This window comes from Tachysurus fulvidraco, chromosome 3, assembly GCF_022655615.1.
Source record: "Tachysurus fulvidraco isolate hzauxx_2018 chromosome 3, HZAU_PFXX_2.0, whole genome shotgun sequence".
NCBI classification, from domain to species: domain Eukaryota; kingdom Metazoa; phylum Chordata; class Actinopteri; order Siluriformes; family Bagridae; genus Tachysurus; species Tachysurus fulvidraco.
Genome location: NC_062520.1, coordinates 25,657,357 through 25,681,952, shown reverse-complemented (window position 1 = coordinate 25,681,952; position 24,596 = coordinate 25,657,357). Strand labels below are relative to the sequence as shown.

Below are 24,596 nucleotides of genomic sequence, written 5' to 3'. Positions count from 1 at the left end.
GTACTCAAATGCTACACTGTCTCTTATCAGTATTGCAACTCCTTTGCTGTGAGAGCTGTGCACAGTGAAGTAGGATCTCCAGCCTGGAAAAAGTTAGTGTTTCCAGTGTTTCATAGCAGTCTGTCCCAACATGTGTCTCTTGTATAAAGGCAACACGAGTCTGAAGATTTCTAAGGCTGTACAACAATCTTGGGATCTTTTTTTAATACCATTTGTGTTCCAGGAGACAAAATGTTTCGCTTTAAATGAATGGTTACAGTCATGGTGTCAGGCTCAGAAACTACTCTTTATCGATAATTGGAATGTTTTCTGGGAGCGTCCTAGGCTATTCCGTGCTGACGGCCTGCACCCCAGCAGAGTTGGAGCGGAGATCCTCTCGGACCACATCTCCAGGGCGCTGAACACGTTCTGACTGGTAAACTACTCTTTAAATCTAAATCTCAATAGCCATCCTTCACCTCAGCACATTGACACAGAAAATGCACACATAGCTCACCCTATAGAAACTGTGTCTGTTCCCCGAGCAGTGAGATCCAAAAGTAAATACACAAGAAGTTCTCGAAATAATCTTACTGTAATTAGACCAGAAAAATGCCAAAGAAACAAACAAAAACAGTTCTTAAGGTATGGACTTCTGAACATTAGATCTCTTGCACCCAAAGCACTTATTGTAAATGAAATGATCTTAGATAATAGCCTTACTGCACTCTGCCTCACCGAAACGTGGATTAAACCAAATGAATACATCAACGAGTCTACACCATCAGGATATATCTATAAGCACGAGCCTCGTCTGACTGGTCGTGGAGGTGGTGTCGCCACTATCCTTAGTGATTACCTCACTGTTACCCAGAGAACACAGCATAGATTTAGTTCTTTTGAAGTCCTCGTCCTTAATGTTACACTATTGCACATGCACACGAAGAAATCCCTGATGTCTCTTGCTCTAGCGAACGTGTACAGAACCCCAGGGCCCTACACAGTTTTTCTTAGAGAATTCACAGATTTTCTCTCAGACCTATTGGTTAACTTTGACAAAGCATTAATTGTAGGAGACTTTAACATTCATGTTGACGACACAAATGATGCTTTAGGACTCACATTTATGGACTTACTAAACTCACTTGGGCTCAAACAAAACATCACAAGTGCAACTCATCGACGTAACCACACACTAGATTTAATAATATCACACAGAATAGAAGTCACTGATATAGATATCATACCTCAAAGTGATGACATCACAGACCATTACCTCATAATGTACACACTACCTATAGAACAGACTAACTGTGTCTCACCACGTTATCGACTCGGTAGAACCATTATTCCGACCACCAAAGACAGATTCATAAATAACCTGCCTGATCTGTCTGGACTTCTTACTGTACCCTCAAACTCAAACGACCTAGATGCAATGACTAACAGCATAGACTCTATATTCACTAGCACATTAGACACTGTTGCCCCAGTCAGATTACAGAAGGTTAGAGATAAAACACTTGCACCATGGTATAATAGTCATACTCACACCCTCAAGAGGGAGACCCGTAACCTCGAACGGAAATGGAGAAAAACTAAATTAGAGGTGTTTAGAATTGCGTATAAGGACAGTATGTGCAGCTACAGACAGGCTCTAAAAGCTGCTAGGGCTGAGCACCTGAGCAAACTCATAAAAAATAACCAGAACAATCCCAGGTTTTTATTTAGCACAGTGGCTAGTTTAACAAAAAATCAGAAATCTGAACACACTATTCCATCACATTTCAGTAGTGAGGACTTTATGAGATTCTTCACTGATAAAATCGAAAGTATCAGGAATAAAATAGGTGACGCTCAACATATGAGAGCAACCAGTGACACAATCTCACCTAAGGCTTTACACAGCTTTACAAGTACAGGACAGGAAGAGTTAGATAAACTTATTACTACAGCTAAATCAACAACATGTTCACTAGACCCCATCCCAACTAAACTACTGAAAGAAGTGTTACATAAAGCTGGTGAGCCTCTTCTTAATATCATTAACTCCTCGTTATCTTTAGGTTACGTCCCGAAGTCTTTTAAGTTGGCAGTTATTAGGCCACTCATCAAAAAACCTAACTTAGACCCTAATGAACTATCAAATTACAGACCTATCTCACACCTTCCGTTTATGTCTAAAATACTTGAAAAGGTTGTGTCTGTTCAACTGAGCTCCTTCTTACAGGAGAGAAACATCCTTGAAGAGTTTCAGTCAGGTTTCAGGCCCCATCATAGCACAGAAACTGCACTTGTTAAAGTTACAAACGACTTGTTCTTAGCTTCGGACCAAGACTGTATGTCACTATTAGTTCTACTTGACCTTAGTGCTGCATTCGACACTATAGACCACAACATTCTTCTGGATCGCTTACAATATTACACAGGTATCCATGGTCAGGCTTTAAGCTGGTTTAGATCCTACCTGTCTGACCGATACCATTTTGTAGAATTAAATGGTGAATCCTCCAGTTTACTACCAGTTAATTATGGGGTCCCTCAAGGATCAGTTCTAGAACCTCTGCTTTTCTCTATATACATGCTTCCATTAGGGAACATTATTAGAAGACATGGGATTAGTTTCCATTGTTATGCTGATGACACACAGTTATATATCTCATCAAAACCAGATGAAATAGCCACAGTGTCCAAATTAACTCAGTGCCTTAGAGAGATAAAAGACTGGATGAGCTGCAACTTTCTATTGTTAAACTCCGATAAGACAGAAATACTACTCATAGGTCCAAAAACCAGTGCACAGAAACTCTCACAACTTAACTCCCATTTAGAGGGATGTACTGTTACAAGCAGCTCGACAGTGAAAGACCTCGGTGTTATATTAGACAGTAACTTGTCTTTTAAAAATCATATCGCCCATACTACCAAAACAGCCTTCTTCCACCTTAGAAACATTGCCAAGCTGAGAAACATCCTGTCTGTATCTGATGCTGAGAAGCTAGTTCATGCGTTCATGACCTCTAGACTGGACTATTGCAATGCATTACTAGGTGGTTGTCCTGCATCTTTAATAAATAGGTTACAGTTAGTCCAAAATGCAGCTGCCAGAGTTCTCACTAGGACAAGAAAGTATGACCATATAACCCCAATTTTATCATCTCTACACTGGCTACCTGTTAAGTATAGAATTGACTACAAACTGCTGCTACTTACGTACAAGGCTCTTAATGGTTTAGTTCCCATGTATCTAACTAGTCTTCTAACACGTTACAATCCTTCACGCTCTCTGAGATCACAAAACTCAGGACTTTTGGTAGTTCCCAGAATATCTAAGTCTACTAAAGGTGGTAGAGCGTTTTCTTACTTAGCTCCCAAACTTTGGAACAGTCTTCCTGATAGTGTTCGGGGCGCAGACACACTTTCCCAGTTTAAATGTAGATTAAAAACTCATCTCTTTAGTCAGGCGTACACATAATACATCCCATAATATCATGCACCAGTACTTCAGACCAGCACATTTTTATGAACAGCAGATATGTTAATCCCTTTCCACTGCTTCTCTCTTTGTACCTATCCCGAGGCATCCAGACACTGTACCAGCTCCCAACGTCCTCTGTACGAAGCATTTGGACGTCCACTGAGCCGAGGCCGACTCTAAGAATCCTGAGACATCTCCAGTTAGACTCTGTGGTACTCAGGAGATCAGAAGTCCTTGAACCTTACACCAATACAACATTTAACTGACTGTATATTACAATCACACCCCCCGTGTCACCCATATGAGGATGGGTCCCCCTTGAGTCCGGTTCCTCTCAAGGTTTCTTCCTTTACCAATTTAAGGGAGTTTTTCCTTGCCACTGCTGCCTGAGTCACCTCAGACTTGCTCATGGGGGAATAAATACATACACACTGTGAACTATATACATCTAATAATAATCTAGAATTTTTATTCTGTTAATTCTTATTTCTTTTATTATTCGTTATTTCCTATATCATTAATTATGTTTACCTTCTGCTCTATGTTTATGTTCTGTAAAGCTGCTTTGAGACAATGTCTATTGTAAAATGCGCTATACAAATAAACTTGAATTGAATTGAATTGAAAATGGAGACTTGATTGTGTCATTATTAATGAACTGTAAATAAAATACACACACAATTATATAACACAATCAACCTCTCTTTCTCTCTCTCATTTTTAATTTTTTTTATATTTATTTTGTCTTGTTTTGTGTTGTATGTTTAAAGCAAGAAACTAATCAAGCAATCTTAGATGAGTAACTGAAAATAAATACTACATTATACAGATTTCTGCCTATAATGTCCTTATTACTGATTGAACTTTTGTAAAATGAAATACACAAAATAAACACAAATATATATTATATCTTTCTTTTTTATGTCGTGTTGTATGTTAAAATAATCCTCAATCTTAAATAAAAAATCCCAAAATGACTATATTATACAGATATGTCTACATGCTATACATACTATTGTAATAGTATATTTCTATTTGCTATTTTCTATATGTTCCATAGTTATAACAGTAACTCTAATTTGTTTTCCTATAACAGTACATTCCAGTGTCAGTTATGCTGTTTTTATATAATATTTCTGAAACATAACTACATCTTTCTGTCTGCATATGTTAGTATAAGTATTTTATAAATATAATTATGCATACACTGTAAGTAATCTATTTCCTTTTTAAATCAATATTACATATTAATGTTATTGTGTAGAACTTAACTTGTGCACCCAGCACAAGATGTAGAAATTAATTAGATGAGGAATCAAATTTGTCATGCGATTTACAGGAACTCTCAAAAAAGTAGAATTATTTTACATCAGAAAAGCAAATCACAGGTGCTGTAATTATTTGGTACAATGCTGGTCCATAGGGTTTACAGCAAAGTGATTATGCTATGTAACTTACGGTGGCCAAGAAGTGCAAAACACAATAACAAATCCGAAAACAAAACAACAAATCCAAAAACACATTAACAACTCTGAATACAAATTAACAAATCCGAAAACACATTAACAAATCCGAGAACACATTAACAAATCCGAAAACAAATCCGAAAACACATTAACAAATCTGAGAACACATTAAGAAATCCGAAAACAAATTAACAAATCCGAAAACACATTAACAAATCCGAGAACACATTAACAAATTCGAAAACAAATTAACAAATCCGAGAACACATTAACAAATCCGAAAACAAAACAACAAATCCGAAAACACATTAACAAATCCGAAAACACAACGACAGTTCAAACAGTGTTGTATAAAGTAGTAGAAAGCAATACTTGAATAAAAGTACAAGTATCCTACTAGAAAAAGACTTTGGTAGAAGTGAAAGTCACCTTTTAGAATATTACTCAAGTAAAAGTCTTAAAGTATCTGATATATACTGTACTTAAGTATCAAAAGTAATTTTCTGATATTTAATGTACTTAAGTATTTGAAGTAAAAGTATAAAGTAAAATTTCAGTGATTTTCGGTAGAGCAGGGGCGGTTCTAGGGTTTCATCTTTAGGGGGTTTAGCCCTCAGTGAGAATTTAAAACAAGAAGAGTTTATATTATACTATATGACTACATAGTAAGCGAAAAGTTATGGTATTATTTAAAATGGTAAAAGTGGACACCAAAATTTTATTCATGATGCCAATCTTGAATCAAATCAGTTCATGTATGTGTGCATTCCCTACAAACAGTGTGTCCAATGAATGCAGTCATTAATAATAAAAAAAAATATTCACTAGACAAAGACCAAATCAATAAATGTTATTTTTATTTAGTATTTAATGGATTGTTTGCATTAATATTTTGTTTGTGCTACAACTCTGGTAATAAGAATAGTGACATTTCACTGCTTTTGTTTGCCGTCTTTGCGGCTTTCAGCCGTTATAGATAAACGCCCCCAGCTCCGACTGCGCGTGGACACATTGCAGGGTGATCTCCACACTTAAACTTTTTGGTTACTAAAGACTGTTTTAGTTGGACTTAATTGATAACTCTATAATTACTACAAAAAACACTGAGAAAACTCCTCAGACCTGGATAAGAATGAGCAAACTTCTTTATTGTGGTCAATCAGCCAACAATGTTGTAAGAGAAATTGCCAGGTTGAAAGTAACAAATGAAAACCCCCAAAAAGAGCATGCCAATGCTTCTTCTTCATTTTCCATAACAATTTATGAGCTAAGGTCTGGGAACCATGGTGTTTTCCATTCTACATAACAAGTTTGTAATTGTTATTACAAATGTGCTCAAACTGACTAGGCCTGACAGCCCCGAATCTGGTTACTTTTACTAAGTTTATGATTACAATAAACTTCTTTGGCCTACAACATCGCCTACATATGTCTTATGACAGCAATTGTAATATTTTGCAAGGCCTAATACTTTACTTTGGTTATAGTATTGCAAGGAAAAATACTTTAATTATTTCTAAGATTTTTTACAACACTTGCCCATTTCTGCCATTGACTACAGTATGTGTGTTTTTTTTTTTTAACTCTTTTAAGATCTAAACCTAAGCCTGCTTGGGAATATGTCTCCAAACACAAAACAATATTAAAATTGTCTGTCTAAGGAAAAAAAAATATTTATTTGCAAATCTAGCAAGAATATGCAAAATGTTAAATACAGAAAGTCGAATAAATGCTACTGGAAATCTCATGTGTGTTATATGTATATATATGTGCTTGTTTTTATGAGCTTGATATGTAAAGTTCAAGTTTAGAAGGCAAAAATATATTTTTGCTTGTTTACATTTAATTCTCTTGCACTTGACCTCAAAGCAGCTGCTGCTTATAGCATGTGAGACATAAACACAGTCTGATGCAAATGTCCAAAATCAGTTTCCTTATCTTGTAACTCTTTGCTTAAAACTCCCAACCTGATTCTCAATACGGATAGTCAAACATCCTTAGCCAAGCCTATATACATTTGCAAAGACATGAATAAGAAATGTTGTCAGCCTGCTTATGCATAGTCAAATCTAACCTATGTGAAATAGAAACTCTGGATTCACTGGAAATAGAAAATGGTGTTTAACACTCCTTTGGTCCACAGAGTACCTGAACTTACAATAAATGTGTATAAAGTTTAAACAGTTACTGTGTACATTTGTTATGCCCCTTGTCATTTTTTTAAAACAATCATTTGACCAAATGTAACCTTTTCCCTTCCAAAATGTATTTATTTTATTTAAATCCAATTTAAAGGCACACACCCATATACACTTTAACCCCCCAGTGTGAAAAGCAAAGCTACATCTACGCCTTTTTTCAAAAGCCTGCATTCATTTGCAATGATATGAATAAGAAATGACTTCATCTTTTTTGCCTCGTAAAATCTAACCTAGGTGAAAATGCATTTCTAAATTTCTTTTCTTGGTAATGATGAAATGTGTTGTGGAAATACTAATGCTGATTTTTCTGTATTTATTTATTTTTATTTTGTATTACTATTTATTCTTTTTCCAGTTGATGAATTACTATAGATCTTAGAATCAGTACTACATTTCTATTGACAAAAAGAAAAACTGTAGTAGATTTATAAATTGTGTCAGTAATTTATTTAAGCATAAAGTGAACTAAACCTGCTCACCTAACCTTAACTAAAATGTTTCTCAGAGCATGTTTGGTTTCATTCTAATTCCTATTTCATGGTAAACATCATAATATCATAAATATCATAAAGATTTATGAAATTGACAGTATATAGTTTTATATTGTACAATGCTTACACTTTAACATACTGAGATATACTTGTTGTGTTTTGGTGTTTGTTCCCACCAACTCCATCAAGTACCAAACGAACATACAGTATGTTTGGGGGAGGGGGGTTTCAGTAGATCGTTATATAGATTGTGTCACTTCTATTCAGTATTATGGTCATAAGACACATCAAATTAGGCTCAGGGGTATAAAAAAAAAGTATGCATTGTAAATTACATTGAATGTCATGACCAGACATGACACAAGATGACAGACAACAACAGACAAAAGATTTCTATGACAGCGCAGCACGGTTAAATACCATAAACAATAAACAGATGAGGAACAGGTGTGCAGAGATGGGGAGAAGTAAACAAGGGCGGGGCAGACACGTGACAAAGACACGGCTCCTGATGCACCAATCCCGTATCAAACTATATCCGAGGGGACCACGATCCAGACAAGATCCAGGAGGGGGGAGAAAGGCACACGGTGAGGCAGGCGGGGGGAGCAAGGCACACGGCGAGGCGAGGCAAATGGGGGGTAGCAAGGCACATGGTGAGGCAGGCAGAGAGGGCAAAGAGAAGTGGGGCTGTGTCCTCCACGGAAAAACAGGAAGTGAAGCGACGTCCCCCACCGGACAGGTGCGGGGCAATGTCGCAGGACACCGAAAAACAAAACAAAACTCGGGCTGGTGACATCGACCGCATGCAGGAAGTGATGCGGCATCCCCTGCGGGAAATTGGAGTGGAGCGGCTTCCCTCACCGAAACAAACGCCGATGTCACACACACAAAAAAAAACAACAGTCCAGGAAAAAAAAAAATACTTCCACAAAAAGCCGGTCCAGGCTGACACTATCCTGCTGGGTCTTAAAGTGGCGGAGTCCTTCTGACAGATGCAAATGCAGGATAGGATAAAATAAACTGAATTTATTAACTAGAAAACATCTATGCATCTTATGTATGTGATGTAGTACTCTAAGGTTGTGTAAGTTATCTTCACTTTTAATTTACTGTATACATTGTATTTATATTTGTATTAAATAAAGCAGTTAATTGATTAACTTTAATTGTTACTTAATTGTTAAATAAACACTTATAGAATCAGATCATTATTTACAAATACATAATCATTCAGCTGCTTCCGTTTCCATCTTTGGTCATAGATGAGCAGAAGAACTAAGTTAATTTCAGTATTTATTTATTTATTTTCTTCATTTTAAAGACTTTGAAGAGCAAACTTTATATCCACCTTATTCTGAATCTAATAGACGATGATGTATTAAATGGATGGAGCTTATACTCAAACATTTCCTTGCAGAAACTCGTCTTTCTTTTGTAGTGATGTAGTAATGAGAAGACAACAAATATTGATAGTGTCAGTCAAGTGGGTGTTTTTAGTACTATTCTGCACAACCTGGGCTCAAATAGCTACAAATTCCTTGAGGAGATCAATAAAGTATTCTGATACTGTTATTTATTAGTACCCTTATATTAGGAGTGGAGAAGTTCTATATTGTATACTCCTTAATTCTCTCTCTCTCTCTCTCTCTCTCTCTCTCACTCTCACACACAGACACACACACACACACACACACACACACACACACACACACACACACACACACACACACACACACACACACACACACACACACACACACACATGCAAGAACGTGCCAGAGATTAACACAAACATGTTTATATGTTTATTCATACATGTTTATGCACTTAATTTTGTTCACAAGAAATTGATGTGCATATTCTCTTATAGAGTAAAACATTTAGAAATTGTAACCAGCTATAACTGGTAATATTTAAGCCTTCACTCTAATTTAAGATCAATTCTAGAAAGCTCTATGACTAAGTCACGTTACACACATTAATCTATAACTATACAATAATTAACATTATCTTTGTGCTTTGTTTAAAATTATAAATACAATTCTAACACAATTCAAACACATCTAAAACAATTCACATATATTTTCTTTACATAGACACATTTTATAATAACAAAGAGTCATCTACACATCAGTTTTAGGCATTTGTCAAGTTTCTCCTAAAATTCATTAAGAGAAATAAAATGAGATAAAAAGGAGACATAAAGCCTGAAAACAGAGGAAAACCTTTGCCATAAGCAGGATTGGAACCTAAATCCCCTAAACACAATACAAACAATGTACACTTTGTATACAGCATACAATCATTGTCTAAATGAGTAAAAAGATTTGTAATGAATTTGAATAAATATGTAATGGGTACGAGTCAGTTGGAGTACTTATTTTAAGTTAACTTACGTATTGTATTGTAAGTCCTGAAATTTCCTTGAAATAGATGATGAAATCATCCACAAACTCCGGTGTGACTGCCGTATGTATGCGCAGAACCTGTCTTTGATGGCAAACAGTGACCTTACAGAAGTTACTTAAAACTAAGGCTTCTAGCTCATTCAAAGCCAGACTGAAGATAAATTTGGTGAGTGGACACCCAGGCTTCAACAGTCTGAGTTCAGAAGAGTCTTGTTCTTTAGAGAGCAAGTAATCCAGCATGTCTAACTCCAGTGTGAAGACAGAAGAGATGTGTTTTAGCTTCGTCATCTCAAGATGTAGCATCTTAAGTTTTGTCGCAAGGAAAGACCACTTGATTTTCTGTGGGCCTGTCTCAAATGTCACAGTGATAAATGGACCAAGATTTGTCTCTATCTTTCTTTTGAAAGAAGGGGAAATGGACTCACTGAGACGCTTTGCTAAAATCTGTGAGAATATCAAATGCTTAACATTAAACAGGCAGATGTTTACTACATCTTTGTTTTTTATCAGTGTATTGTATTCTGTTTTTAAGGTTTCAGACAGTTGACATTGTTGCTTTTTATAGTATTTCACATCATTATCAAGTGAGTGCTCTCCTACGTCAGTCAAAGACTTAATGGCACTCAGTATTTCTGCCCCACTAATCTTCCCTGGTCTTCTGTCAGGTATGTATGTAAAAGGCTCAGGCAATGCTGAGGCAACTTTTGGAAGTTTTGTTTTAGGTCTGCGCTGAACTGTAAGTTCTAGTATAAGAGGATGATGATCAGAAAGACCCTGTACTTCAGCTTCATTGTGTGCTACATTAATATTAGCCACTCGTCCCATTTTGTGATCTGGAAGGAAAAACATATCTATCCTGGAGTAACTATCATTCTGATGTCGTGTAAAGACCTCATCAGTAGGGTGATTGTATGACCAGATGTCTCTGAGTTTAAGAGAAACTGTAAAATCTTCTAATGAAGCTGAACACCTTGGTGGACACGTTGCTTCAGAATTTGATCTCCGATCAAAGCTGGGATGTAATACTGTGTTGAAATCACCTCCAACCACTAGCACACCTTCAGCTGTTTCCATCAAATACTCTTTCAGTCTACCCAAGACATTTCTGTCTGCTTTATGATTGTACACATTAACCAGTGTGTATAGTTCCCCATATAGTTTACAGAAGAGCACAATGTAACCTCCACTATAATCCTCATCATGACATATGTACTCAAACGGTACACTGTCTTTTATCAGTATAGCGACTCCTTTGCTGCGAGAGCTGTGCACAGTGAAGTAGGAACTCCAGCCTGGAACATCTTCCAAGATTTGGTAATTGTTTGTCCCAACATGTGTCTCTTGTATAAAGGCAACATCAGCATGAAGGTTGCTAAGGCTGTCCAACAATTTTGAGAACTTTTGTGGTGACCTAGTGGTATCTTTAATACCATTTGTGTTCCAGGAGACAAAATGGAGACTTGATTGTGTCATTATTAATGACCTTCTGTAAATAAAAATAGACATACAATTATTATTAAACACAATCTCTCTCTCGCTCTCTCTCTGTTTTTAAAAAAATATATTTCTGTCATTGCGGAGCAATCTTAGATATGAAACTCAAAATAAATACAACACTATACAGATTTCTGCTTGCAATGTCTTTTGTAAAAGTAAAAAAAAATACAGAAAATAAAACAATTATATATTATATATTTCTGGTCTGTGTTGTATGTTTAAATTATCCTCAATTCTAAAAAAAAAACTATATTATACAGACATATTAGACAGATTACCTTGTTGGAAATGTACTTTTGGCTCAGCAGTCACCTGGTGGTACACATGTAAGAAATAAAGAAGTACATATTTAAGCACTTATGAAATACTATACATACTATTGTACATAGTGGAAATATTGTGCAAAACTTAATCAGAACATTTTTTGCCAACTGTAATCAGAACCGATCGGCCCTATACGCACACTACACAAGTATCCTTAGCTACGCAATGATCCTTTTGATCATATCCATAGCTTCAGCACCCCTAAAAAGGAGCTCAGCACCCCTAAAGCTCTGACCCTAGAATCACCCCTGCTGTGTAGATGACAATATGAAGTGGAGTTATCCATCTGGCCATGAAAAGTGAAAAACAAAAAACAAAATGAGAGTGAAATGCGAGAACAGCAATCAGGTAAACTTTCAAGTTTGATGTCAGCAAGAGCAAATAACAGTAAAGTTAAGTTGATGTGATTCTGTCTCTAGTCTCTATCTGACTAGCTAAATTAGCTGTGCAGTGCTGCCAGTGCATCTCTTGGCCTGTCTGTCTGTCACACAACAATTTATTGCGTGAACATTCATGTGAATAAATGCCCAAGGGCAACAGTGTCTTTTCTTTTTAATTTTTTTTTGGCAACGGTGAAAGCAGCTCGATAACCGCGCTTTCCAGCAGCAGCATCTGTGTGGGGACCAGTACAAAAAGTGGTATGATAGCACTCCTAAATGACAATGTTTAATGTCTCTCAATCAGGTTACAACAACGTTAATGCAATATGGAAACCAATGGAATGGAATGGAATTGGAATGGGATCAAGTATTGCTCTCATGCATACTATAGAACACAGTGATACGGTATAGCAAGCCATTTTAGCTTTTATACATTCACATGATATGGATTTTTGATATCAAGAATTCAGTTTTCAATACTTAAAATGTAAATATAACGAGTGTTATTTCTAGTAGTAACCATATTTTTGATATCAGGAATTACATTTCACAATAGTAAAAACGTCATTTCTGATATCTGTTATTGCAATAATATGTTGCTGTTTCTATGGAACCGGGCAGGAATCAAGCGCGTCTCCCCTGAAGTTATTAGTCGAGCCTGACACTTATCAGCCAATCAAAAAAAGAGGCTACACAATAGCCAATCAGAAAATAGCACTATCTGGGAAAGATTTAACGCAACAATGAAAATTGGGGTTGGAGATGTCACGCTTTCCTGTCTTCAAAACTTCAAAGAGCCCTGGTCATGAATACAAAGAGGACTCAATTAGACATTGAACATTTTGTTTGAAAGTAACCTTCAACCCAGCGTCTTTTTTCTTAAGGTTAGTTCAAACTGTTCAAAAATATTTTTGTTTGCTTGCAGAAATAAAATTTTGTTTACTCGGTAGCAGTTAATTGAATGAAGAAATCTATTGTCTAAAATTAAAACATTCAAAATTATAATAGATAGATAGATAGATAGATAGATAGATAGATAGATAGATAGATAGATAGATAGATAGACAGACAGACAGACAGACAGACAGACCGACCCTGTACACACCCTGCTCTGTGGTTGCCGCTGAAAAACTCTTTAAAGGTTTACTAACTATCATTAATTAAGTCATTTAATTAAAGTTATTATGACAATATTAACAAAATGAATAGTCTGCCTTGCTTGTGTATTGATTGTTTTAATCCTACTGTACATATATATATCCTTATATCTGCAATGTATTTCTTAACTCTAAACATGAGCTTGTGTTACAAATAAGAAATATGAAGATAAATGGTTCGTTTTATTAAAAAAACAAAAACAAACAAACATTAAGCACAACGTGGATCAGTATAATACTGCACTTCCGCATCTCGCACTCTCGCGCTCTCTCTAATAACAACTGTCTGTCGAGCTCCGGTTATTTAAAGACACAGACACAAATCAGTTCAACAAAGAGAACATGGAAAAAACCCAAAACATTACAAAACCACGAAGGAACAAATGTCATCAACAGGAACCATACAATTAGTTAACAGTTCTAAGCATAAAAAAAACAAAAAAAAATTGTAATTGATATCAGCAAAAACTTGAGAGCAAATTACAATGTTAGAAATATTCACAAGTTAGTGATTTACTTACCAAAATCTAAAGAAATCAGGAAATTAAATGAGGATGATAGGAATCTAACACCAGTTTATGAAGGCAGGCTCTCTGTAGCTCAGACTGTAAAAGTTTTAATTGAATGTTTTCAAATGTACTTTTAAAGTAATTGGAAAACACCAAAAATACAGTATTTTAACACCATTGTAAAATGTTAATACAAACATTCTTCTAACATTGATTGTTATATAAATCATAAGGAACTTACTGTTGGGAACTTCCCATGTACACTCAGCTGATAGACAAAAACAAAGACCAAATGAGTCATACTATTTCAAGGAAATGTCAAAAGGTACATACGTCACACCTAAATAAAGGTGGTACCATTTTACCAGCTGAACAAATGATTTTTAACACAAGGGATTTCATTCCAATTTGAAAGAAAGGTTGTAACTGTAGTAACAAAATCAAAAAATCAATAAGCATTTTTAATGGAATATACAAGTAATTACAAAACACTAAAAGGTCAATCATTTTAACACCATTGTAAAATGCTAGTGTAATTTACGCTGTAAACAAAGTTAAACATCCGAGATTTATGGTGAAATGTGACACTTTAGGTATTTCATAAAATGAAAGTGACAGAAGAATCAGCCACAACTCTAAATCTAGTCTATAAATTAAGTACTGTATAGTGTACAGAGGAACGTGTAAAACCAGGCAGACAACTTAGGAGCCAATTTGGATCAAAGACTGAAGCAACACCATTGTTTGTTTTTGGTGTCTTGGTGTACTGTAGCACTCCACTTCACACCTCACCAAGAACAAATGTTTCCTTTGGCTTATTCTGACACTACTAAACTTACGGAATAGGTAAAAAAAATCTTATATATAAAAAATTATCTTTTAAAGATTTTTCATTGATTCAATCACTATATAAAGTTTGATAGAGATCTGCGTGTGGAAATATAGAAATTTCTAAAGGCAACACTGTATATACATATATACAAATTTCAAGCAACACTGTATATACATATACTGTATAAAGTTTGTAAAGCCTTTAGAAATTTCTATATTTCTGCATAAATATAACCAAAAATAACATCAGATATTCAAACATGTCCTGAAACTAAACAAAGTGAACACAATCAAACTAATGAGCCAAAGGTATTATATTTCATTTAATTATTGAGAAGTATTATATATCTGTGACTTGCAAAAGTATGTGAACCTTTGATTTTTTAGTGTCTGTTGTGAGCTCTTGTGCACAATAACTGTACTTAAAGCATGATATTTCCACCACCATGTTTCACAGATGGTATAAGTTTTATTTTGGTCTCATACCTGCACAAATTTTTACAATAGTCCTCTGGCTTGTCTACTGGAACTTTAGCAAACTTCATGGGCAGCAATGTTCTTTTTGGAGAGAAATAGCTTTCTGCTTGCAACTCTGCCTTGCACACCGAGGTTGTGCAAGTTCACCTTCTACTCCCGCAAACTTACATGACCCTCAGCTCCTATCCAGGAGTCCTGACCCCATCCTACCACCATCTGTGATATTCTGTACAGTGGGAATTGATGGAGGAAATTCACCAGGCCCACCAGTCAGAGGCACCTCCACCTGAATGCTCACCTTCTTGACAGTACAGTATGTTCCTACTCGCTTATGGCAACAAGTGAGCCAGTGGATTCATGCAGCACCCAGTTCAGGCCACCCTGACCTTCCAACATCTAACAATTACACCACAATCCTCATCGTCACTGACCGCTTCTCAAAAGCCTGCCTTTATTGCCTCTAAAGGGCCTACCTACGGCCATGGAAACTGCTCAAGCCCTATCTCACCAAGTATCTAGTCCACAAAGCATTCTGCCACTTCTTGAACATTGACATTAGCCTGACATCTAGTTAACACCGGTCAGGTAGAACAGCTGAACCAGGAAATCGGTTGCCTTTGTTATCAGAAAAATGCATAGGTTCATGACTTTCCATTTAAAAAGGAAGAAAGAACTTCATAATACTGTTTATCACATTAGTGTTCAGTACAATGTGTAATCTTATAGGAATCTTACCTAACAAGGAGGCTACACTGGATAAAAGAATGCAGATAGACACCATTGTTTACTTTTGTTGCTCCATAGTCAGCTGATCTCCGGTCAGATAAAAGTAAAGTAAAAGTTTCCACTGAGGTGATTTTATTTACCAACAGACCCCCCCCCCCTCCTATCCACTACAGTCCAGTTTACAAAACAATTTACCTAAAATACTGTCCTCTACACACTGTTATTATATGTTAGGGAAAACATTATATTATGAAAGCATGACATTGTGTCCTGTCTCTATGTTTTCCATTCCCCAGCATGCACCTGGCCCCATCAGACTCAAATATCCAGAACACACATGCACTTTCACACTCACTCATCTTCATACCTATCGTTCACACCTGTTTCCAGAGAAATGAAAGTGAGCAACAGAAGAAATTAGCCTAATGTATTCATGAACATTATACATGTATACATGAAACAGCCTCAACACAAATATTTAGACTATATATAAAGTACTACCTAATAGTTTAGCACTTATTACTTTAATGTCTGGGGGAATGATTTGATTGCATTGATTGAAATTCTCATGTTGATTCTTCCATTCAGATTTTCAGAAATTTAAGCTAAATCTATAGTGATGTGATACACACATTCTTACTTTTTCCCCACTTCATTTATAGTCCATTCAGTCTTTTGAACAATCTCAATACTTAACACTTTTCCTTAAAATATTTCGAAAACCAAAAATCCAAAAACTACCACTTTTTGTGCACATGTACGAACTACTGTCTCTGAGATTCGGACAGATCGGTATAGTCTTCTAAAATAATTATTAGTGATGAATGCCTTCAGCTAAAATGTAATTGTAAATGATAATTTAATAATGCAAACAAGTTTTTCAAATTAAATATGATGTACATTTCCCCAAATATGTATAGACTTGTACATACTATGTACATAAATTAAGTAAGCAAGTTTTACATAACACCACACTAATTTATTAAGAAAGAAATATGACATTTTCACAAATTCAGTCTCCTTATTAATGCAGCAAACATGACGGTAGTTGAATGTACTGTAGAATAAGACTAGACAAAGGCTAAAACTTGCTGTACAAATCTTTAATGATTGCAGTAAGACACAACACACTATAGCATTGCTGTTATAATGAACAGAACTGCAAAAAAGAGAAATATAATTAAATCTAATGAATGGATCAATGAAATATAATAAAATGAAATGAAAGAGATATATTGTTAGCTGAAACATTTTTATTAAAAATACATTACTTCTGGTAAATAAAACAAATGTTTTATGCAGAATTCAAGCAGACAAATCATTGGTCAAGGCAGAATTGTAAAGCAAAATAAACAAGGCAAAGGCTATAAACTACAGGCAAAACTATAGGCAAAGGCTATAAACTACAGTATAGGCAAAAACCAGGAAATAGGATAAAAACCAAAATGTTGCATACACTCCAATAACCCAAGCTAATTAAGTGCACCCTATCTGTATAAATCCACAGATAAGATTGAAAACCTTTATATTTTAATGAATCTATTTTACTTGGGTCCAGTGAAGGACAGTGATCACCCAATGTAGTACTAATGCACTCTTATACATGGTCATTCGTGAAATGGCCAACAGAAAACCCTTTCCTGCAAGATTTTGTAAAATGCCAAACTACTACTATTTAACCACAATAAAGAAGACCATATGGATATACCATGTAATTACTTTAAAATAGGCAACATTCCAGAAAATATAGTTAACATTCATTATATACAACTAAGTATATACAATAAAGAAGAAATTTATTAACTAAAATCAAAACAGCATTCACAATTATAATATATTTATAGTTTAGATAGATAGATAGATAGATAGATAGATAGATAGATAGATAGATAGATAGATAGATAGATAGATAGATAGATAGATAGATAGATAGACAGACAGATAAGGCAAATAAATGCACCCCTGACAGACAGGTTGCAATTTACAGTACAGATGCTGTTGAAAAACCTTTTAAAGGTTCACTAACTATCATTAATTATGTTATTTAATTAAAGTTATTATGACAATTATAAAATTAAATAATCTGCCTTGCTTGTTTATTGATTTGTTTTAATCCTACCAGACTAAGTCTACAAATGTAATTTTGTCACACACATCTGTGCACTTTAATCATCTTAATCCCTTTTTTTTCTCAGAAATATAATTCCTGAATCTTCCTGGAATTTCTCGACTAGCATAACAACTTTCTTCAACTGTTCGCTCTGGTGTGCGTGTATCAGCAGAGCCTGTCTCTGAAAACAAACACTGCTCCTGCAGTCCGTCTCCTCATTGAGAATGTAATTTAGTTTATTCAGAGCCAAATTAAGGATGGCGTTGGTAAGCCGACAGTCAGGCAGCAAAAGTCTTGGTCTTCTGGAAGGAGGTGCTCCAGAATACGGAACTTTGCTGGGGGTTCAAAAGGCCACAGTTTCTTTTTCCATTCACTTTCTAGTTTGAGGCTTTTATCAAGGAAAGACGACTTGATTTTCTGTATGCCTCTGTCACATGTCACGGTGAGAAACGTAGCAAGATTTGTTTCTTGCTTCTCCTTGGTATAGGGGGAAAAGTAGGCACTAAGTCGTTTGGCTAAAATTTGAGAGAGTATCAAATATTCTACATTGAAGATATGTCTGTCTTGTGAAAGATGATATTCTTTAAAAGCTTCAGAGACTAAATTTCTCTTTAACATGTTGTTGTACTTTATCTTTAGGATTTCTGTAACTGGACACTGATGACTTTTGTAGTGCTCTACTTGCTTTTGATCAGGCCTTTGTTCTTCTGAGTCAGACAAAGTCTTGATGGCACCCAGTATTTCTGCCCCACTAATCTTCCCCGATATCCTGTTGGGTTTTCTGATGCATGTTACGTTTTCAATGAGTGAGGCCACTTTTGGAAAGTTGTTTCCTGTCTGTCGCTGCACTTCAAGTTCCAGGACAACAGGATTATGATCAGAAATTTTACTTTTCTCTACTTTGATATTACACACTCTTCTCATTGTGTCACTGTGCATGAAAAACATGTCTAGCCTAGAATGACTTTCATTTTGATGGTGTGTAAATCCCTCATCAGCAAAGTGTAAGTATGACCAGATGTCTCTGAGATGCAGAGAAACAGTAAAGTTTTCCAAAATAGACCTAAATGGTGAATTCTTTGAATCTGAAGGACTCCGATCAAAGCGGGGATGTAGTAAAACTGTGTTGAAATCATCTCCAACCACTAGCACACCCTCAGCTGTTTCCATCAAGTACTCTTTCAGTCTACCCAAGACATTTCTGTCTGCTTTATGATTGTACACATTAACCAGTGTGTATAGTTCGCCATACAGATGACAGAACAGTACAATGTAACCTCCACTACAATCTTCATCATGGCATATGTACTTAAAAAGGACATTGTTTTTTATCAGTATTGCGACTCCTTTCCTGGAAGAGCTGTGTACAGTGAAGTAGATTTTCCAATCTTTAATGCCTGTCAAAATTTGGTAATGATTCAGCCCAAGACGTGTCTCTTGGATAAAGATGATATCAGCCTGAAGATTACTGATACATTGCAAAACATTTGAAAACTTTTCGGGTGGGTGTCTTATACCATGAGTGTTCCAGGTGACAATGATTAATGGGTGAATTTCTATAAATAAAATACAAAATTATATTCACAGTTATTTTATAACATTTCTCCCTGTAGTATATTTTTGTTTATATTTAGGAAAGACAAGCACCTATTTTAAATAGTTTTTAGTTTTGTGAATGTCATTATGAAGTTCTCTATTTTTTATGTTCTCAATACAGTATATTCAAACATATAGATAAATATGTTTGTTAGCATGATATATTTTAGTAACATATATGTAAATCTGAATAAAAGATATTTTGTTTAATAAATACAATCCCAAAATAACTATACTATACTATACTATACTATACTATACTATACTATACTATACTATACTATACTATACTGAAGAAATACATATGTAAGAATTGAAGATATTTTCCACAAGTTAATTACATCTGTGTTGGCTGACAGGTAAATATTCTCTTATTGAAAACTGTATGAAAATTATTACCAGGAAAAATTAAGAAGAATTATTTAATTGTTTTCACTGTAAAGAATTCCATAAAGGAAAATGAGATCGTGAAAATAGAAAACACAAATTTCTTGAATTTCTTTAAATGTGCATAGATTTATGGTTTTGCATTTTGTAAAGGAAGAAAGAATACTTCCTAATACATTTACCACAGTACACAATGTCTTATGTCATGTCAATCTTACCTTAAAGAAAAGTCAGGCAGCTTGAGAGGCCACAATCAATCACTTGATCTCAGTTCCTTTGTCAGAACTGTTAGGGAAAAGTTTTTTTAACAGTTGTATTATTCTCATTAATGCTGTTATTTTAATTCTTAACTCATTCATATTTTATATTAAAAAAGATTAAATCAACTGATCTACTGCAACCAACTAGAGCAATGACACTGCATTGGTTGTACTTACAAATTTAATAAAATAAAACTAAAAATATTTTTTTTAATATTAAAACTTAAACAAAGCAATTTTTGAGAAAAAGGTGTCAAAGTAACATACACATCTATGCACAGATTTTAAGACATTGCTTACACAATTTAGTTAAACATTGTGATATGTGTTATTCTGCTGTTTTCATAATATGACCATTTCATTATTGTATATAGAATGATAAAATATTATTTAGTAAATGTTATACATTTTTAGTATAAAAATATTAAATTCAATTAATGTGTTTATTTGTTTTAAAAATAAATAAATATAATAATTTTTATTATATAGAGTCCATTACTGGGAATTTACTTTGTACATCCAACTGGTGGCAGAATCAGATGATCCAGTTAGTAAGATGATTTATCTGAAATACTTTACACAAGAAAACCACACCAGCTGTGGTAACTATTGGATAAATATCTGATCCAGAAGATGTACTTCAAAAGCTGCTACATACAAAGCAAGAGAAATGAAAGTGAACAACAGAAGAAAGCAGCCTAATGTATACATGAACATTTGTACACCATTTGCATGAGCACACCTCTATTTCCACACTGTATTGTTGAACCTTTTAAGAACCTTTGTTGGTGCTATACAAGGTGCTATTTTAGGCCCGCTGCTTTACTCCATTATATATGCTACCTCTTGGTACAATTATTTGTAAACATCAAATTAAGCTTATGTTTTCTTCTTATCTTGTTAGTCTCTGCTTGAATCTCCAATACAGAGACTCAGTACAGATGGTCAAATACATTTGTAAAGATAAGAATCAGAAATGGCACCAGCTGGATTTTGCATACTCAAATCTGACCTATATGAAAGACAAACACTGCATTTACAGTAAAATAAGGCATAAAACGAAACTAGACTACTTCTTTTATTATAATATTGTAAGAGACAATGTAGATTTTACAGCCATTAATATGCTGGAATAGTAGACATATAAATAATATGGACGTTGTTTAGTACTTCATATTTACCTATTTGGGAGATTCTATTTTAAAAGATTTACAAATTATTAATTAATTCACTTACTATATAGTCAGTTCAGTCTTTTGGTCACTCTCTCTTCTGTTAATTCAGTCTAGTTTTCACCCTTTTAAAATCTGATCTAAAAATCATCAATGGGTGTAAATGAAAAGCAGATCATGGAATAAAAATCATCCGATTTTGTTGTATTTCATCTGCTTAACTACTAGAGTCATAAACCAATATTTACTCATTTAAATCTTATTAATAATTTAAGATTTAGGACTGTTGACAGAAAAAAAACATTATCTATTATGGTGAACTGTACACACTTATTAATAAAGCACTCACACTCAACCAAATCTCCATGTTTATTACACCACTTCTTAAATGTTTGCATAAAGTCCAGTGACAGAGAAAATGATGAAATATATTTGTTAGTTCTGCCAAAAAAAAAAAGTATTTCATAAACATGATTTGGAGTATGCATCATGCAAAGATGTAGCTATGTATCTTTCATGTAAAGATAAATGTACACAATTTTATTTATTTAATATTGTATTAACATGCACAGGAAATTGAGATGCATTTATTGATAGATTAGAAATCTTAACCTTAAGCATAAATGCTGCTTATAGTTTAATCTAAAATTATTGAATTAATGTCTTACACATTTGTAACAAGTTTTTACCAGCACACAATCTGCATGTAACTAAAGTTTACTTATCTAATGATCTAGTATTTAAGATTTTGAATTTAAATATATTGTCTCAAAATATACAAATATTTAAACATATTTCAAACTTCAAGAACTTTATGTATTTTTAGTGTCAACTTAATCTAGGCTAGAAGATGATAGTACTTATCATTCATATTGGAAATATGCACAAGGAAATCATCTGTTCATAAATATTTTAAATAAGAAAAACACAACAGCTGTATTGGATAAATATCTGATCCAGAAGACGCACCTCAAAAGCTGCTACATACAAAGCAAGAGAAATGAAAGTGAACAACAGAAGAAAGCAGCCTAATATATACATGAACATTTGTACACCATTTGCATGTCTGTTTCCACACTGTATTGTTCAACATTTTAAGAAACCCAAGCTTGCTTGAGAAGTTATGTTTTTGATCAATAAAAAATATGAAAATTGTTATAGCATAATAACATAACATTAAATTTAGTGAAAGTCTAGAGTTTTATGACTAGCTTTAAATTTTGTCTCATCAATGTAAAGCTGTTTTAATGGATGAATATATTTTTGACTGTATTAACACTCTGTATTTATGTACCACAAAAAGTATTTGTCTGCAAAGTTATGAAAAAAGTTTCCTAGCTTTCCAATCAATCACTACATTCTGAAATACCAGTACAGATTCCTTTGCAGCGGGTCAAAGTGACCACTAGGGGATGACCCAGAAACAAGCTTCAATTCAACTTTAAAGCATCAAATCCTCCAAAAACACGAAAAAACCTATTTACCTAGTAAAGTTTATACTCTCAATAATTTTTTAAGCCCACACACAAAGCACAATATGATTCACAGCCTTCATACAATTAGAAAAAAATTTTGGACAAAACTGACCTAGGTGGCGCTATACCGGTTTTTCCCTTACCTTTAGACGCGTCTCTTTCTTCACCAAGGAATTGAAATCTGTAAGCCTTTTGATCCAAAACACTCTGGTCGCGCCGCAAATATTCCGTTAGTGTTCTGAAAACTGGAAACAAAAGTGCGCAATAAGCAGACGATTCCATCGGTATGCGACATGCCTTACATTCTTTGACTGTGTCTGCGTGAACTGGATGCGCAGAAGAATTCTTGCGTAATCCCTGACCTTTTGTCCCTCTCACAGCTCAGGGTGTCATGTTACAGGCCTGTTTTCACACCAGAGTGATAGAGAAATAGTCTAGGCTTGTTTATGGCTTTTCAGACTGAGCCTGCAGCCTTTTATATCAAAGTTATATAGTAAACAAGTACACAAAAACGCTGCACCAGACGACCAGGGCCTTAGAAAAATATTCATATAAAATCCATTTTTGGGTCTTTTGACTTGAAATTTTTTTTGGTGAAAGCCAAGACATGTGACTCTCAGTTGTTATTTGGTCCCTAACATGTTCCAGAAAAATAAGATTAATCAGTTTATCAGGTAAACAACCCAGGCGGAAATGAAAACCTGCATTCAAACCCCTGTAACTTTGTGCCAGTAAGGCCTAGAATCAATCTGAAACTAGAGAATCTCTTCTTTCAAATGAGACCAGGCCCCTGTGTGTCAAAGTATGTGGGAGCTGTACCACTTTTTGTTGGGTAGGTCATGTAGGCGAAAATGCTGCAAAAGGGGGGCAATGCTTAAAGGGGTTAATGTATTTCTTGTACAGAATTGAAAATATACAATATTGAGTCCAGTAAACTTAAGTCCAGTCATAATTGCCAACGGTAACTAGAATTGTACTAAAATAAAAGAAATATGGAGTCAAAAATCTAAGAAAGTGAAAATCAAGAAGTGTCTAAAGGGTAAAAAGTAAGGATTTTAACTGATGAAATCAGCTAATAATAAGTTCATTGTGCTTGACCTAGCCCAGGGGTCAGCAACCCTCGGCTCCGAAGCCGCAAGTGGCTCTTTCATCCCTCTGCTGCGGCTCCCTGTAGATTTGGAATATAAATATTTAATTTATAATTATTTTTTTTAGTTTGTTAGTTTTTATAAAAATGTCATTCTAAATTCTAAGATTATGATGCTCTTTTAACATTAAAATAAACTATTCGTGTTTAATTATTTTGTCGCTCAAAATATGCGTCATAACTGCCGACTTGCGAAATCCGACACACAGAAACAGACGCATTTTTGGTTTGCTGCAGCCGGCAAGTTAAAATATTTAAGAAGCCGCAGCACCCAAAATGTATCAGTCCGCACCGCTGTTTCTATGGAACCGGGCTGGAATCAAGCGCATCTCCCCTGACGTTATTAGTCGAGCCTGACACCTACCAGCCAATCAAAAAAGAGGCTACACAATAGCCAATCAGAAAATAGCACTATCTGGGAAAGATTTAACGCAACAACCAATGAAAATTGGGGTTGCAGGGGGGTTGGAGATGTCACGCTTGCCTGTCATGAATACAAAGAGGACTCGATTAGACATTGAA

General features: G+C 34.9%; 1 protein-coding gene across 4 annotated transcripts; it reads right to left on the bottom strand.

The window, feature by feature from the left end:
* Nucleotides 1-9,410: 9,410 nt before the first annotated feature.
* Nucleotides 9,411-23,355, bottom strand: LOC113644370. Of its 4 annotated transcripts, none has more exons than XM_047810695.1 (4): nucleotides 23,071-23,355; nucleotides 20,239-20,305; nucleotides 11,802-11,835; nucleotides 9,411-11,512 (listed from the first exon to the last, which is right to left on the bottom strand). In XM_047810695.1, the coding sequence occupies exon 4, from the start codon at nucleotides 11,497-11,499 to the stop codon at nucleotides 10,006-10,008; it is 1,494 nt and encodes a 497-aa protein (XP_047666651.1). In that variant the 5' UTR covers nucleotides 11,500-11,512; nucleotides 11,802-11,835; nucleotides 20,239-20,305; nucleotides 23,071-23,355; the 3' UTR covers nucleotides 9,411-10,005. The 4 variants fall into 4 exon arrangements, with proteins under 4 accessions (XP_047666651.1, XP_027004965.2, XP_047666650.1 ...); XM_027149164.2 differs by lacking the exon at nucleotides 23,071-23,355 and adding an exon at nucleotides 20,791-21,835; XM_047810694.1 differs by lacking the exons at nucleotides 20,239-20,305; nucleotides 23,071-23,355 and adding exons at nucleotides 13,906-13,989; nucleotides 14,135-14,190.
* Nucleotides 23,356-24,596: the final 1,241 nt, after the last annotated feature.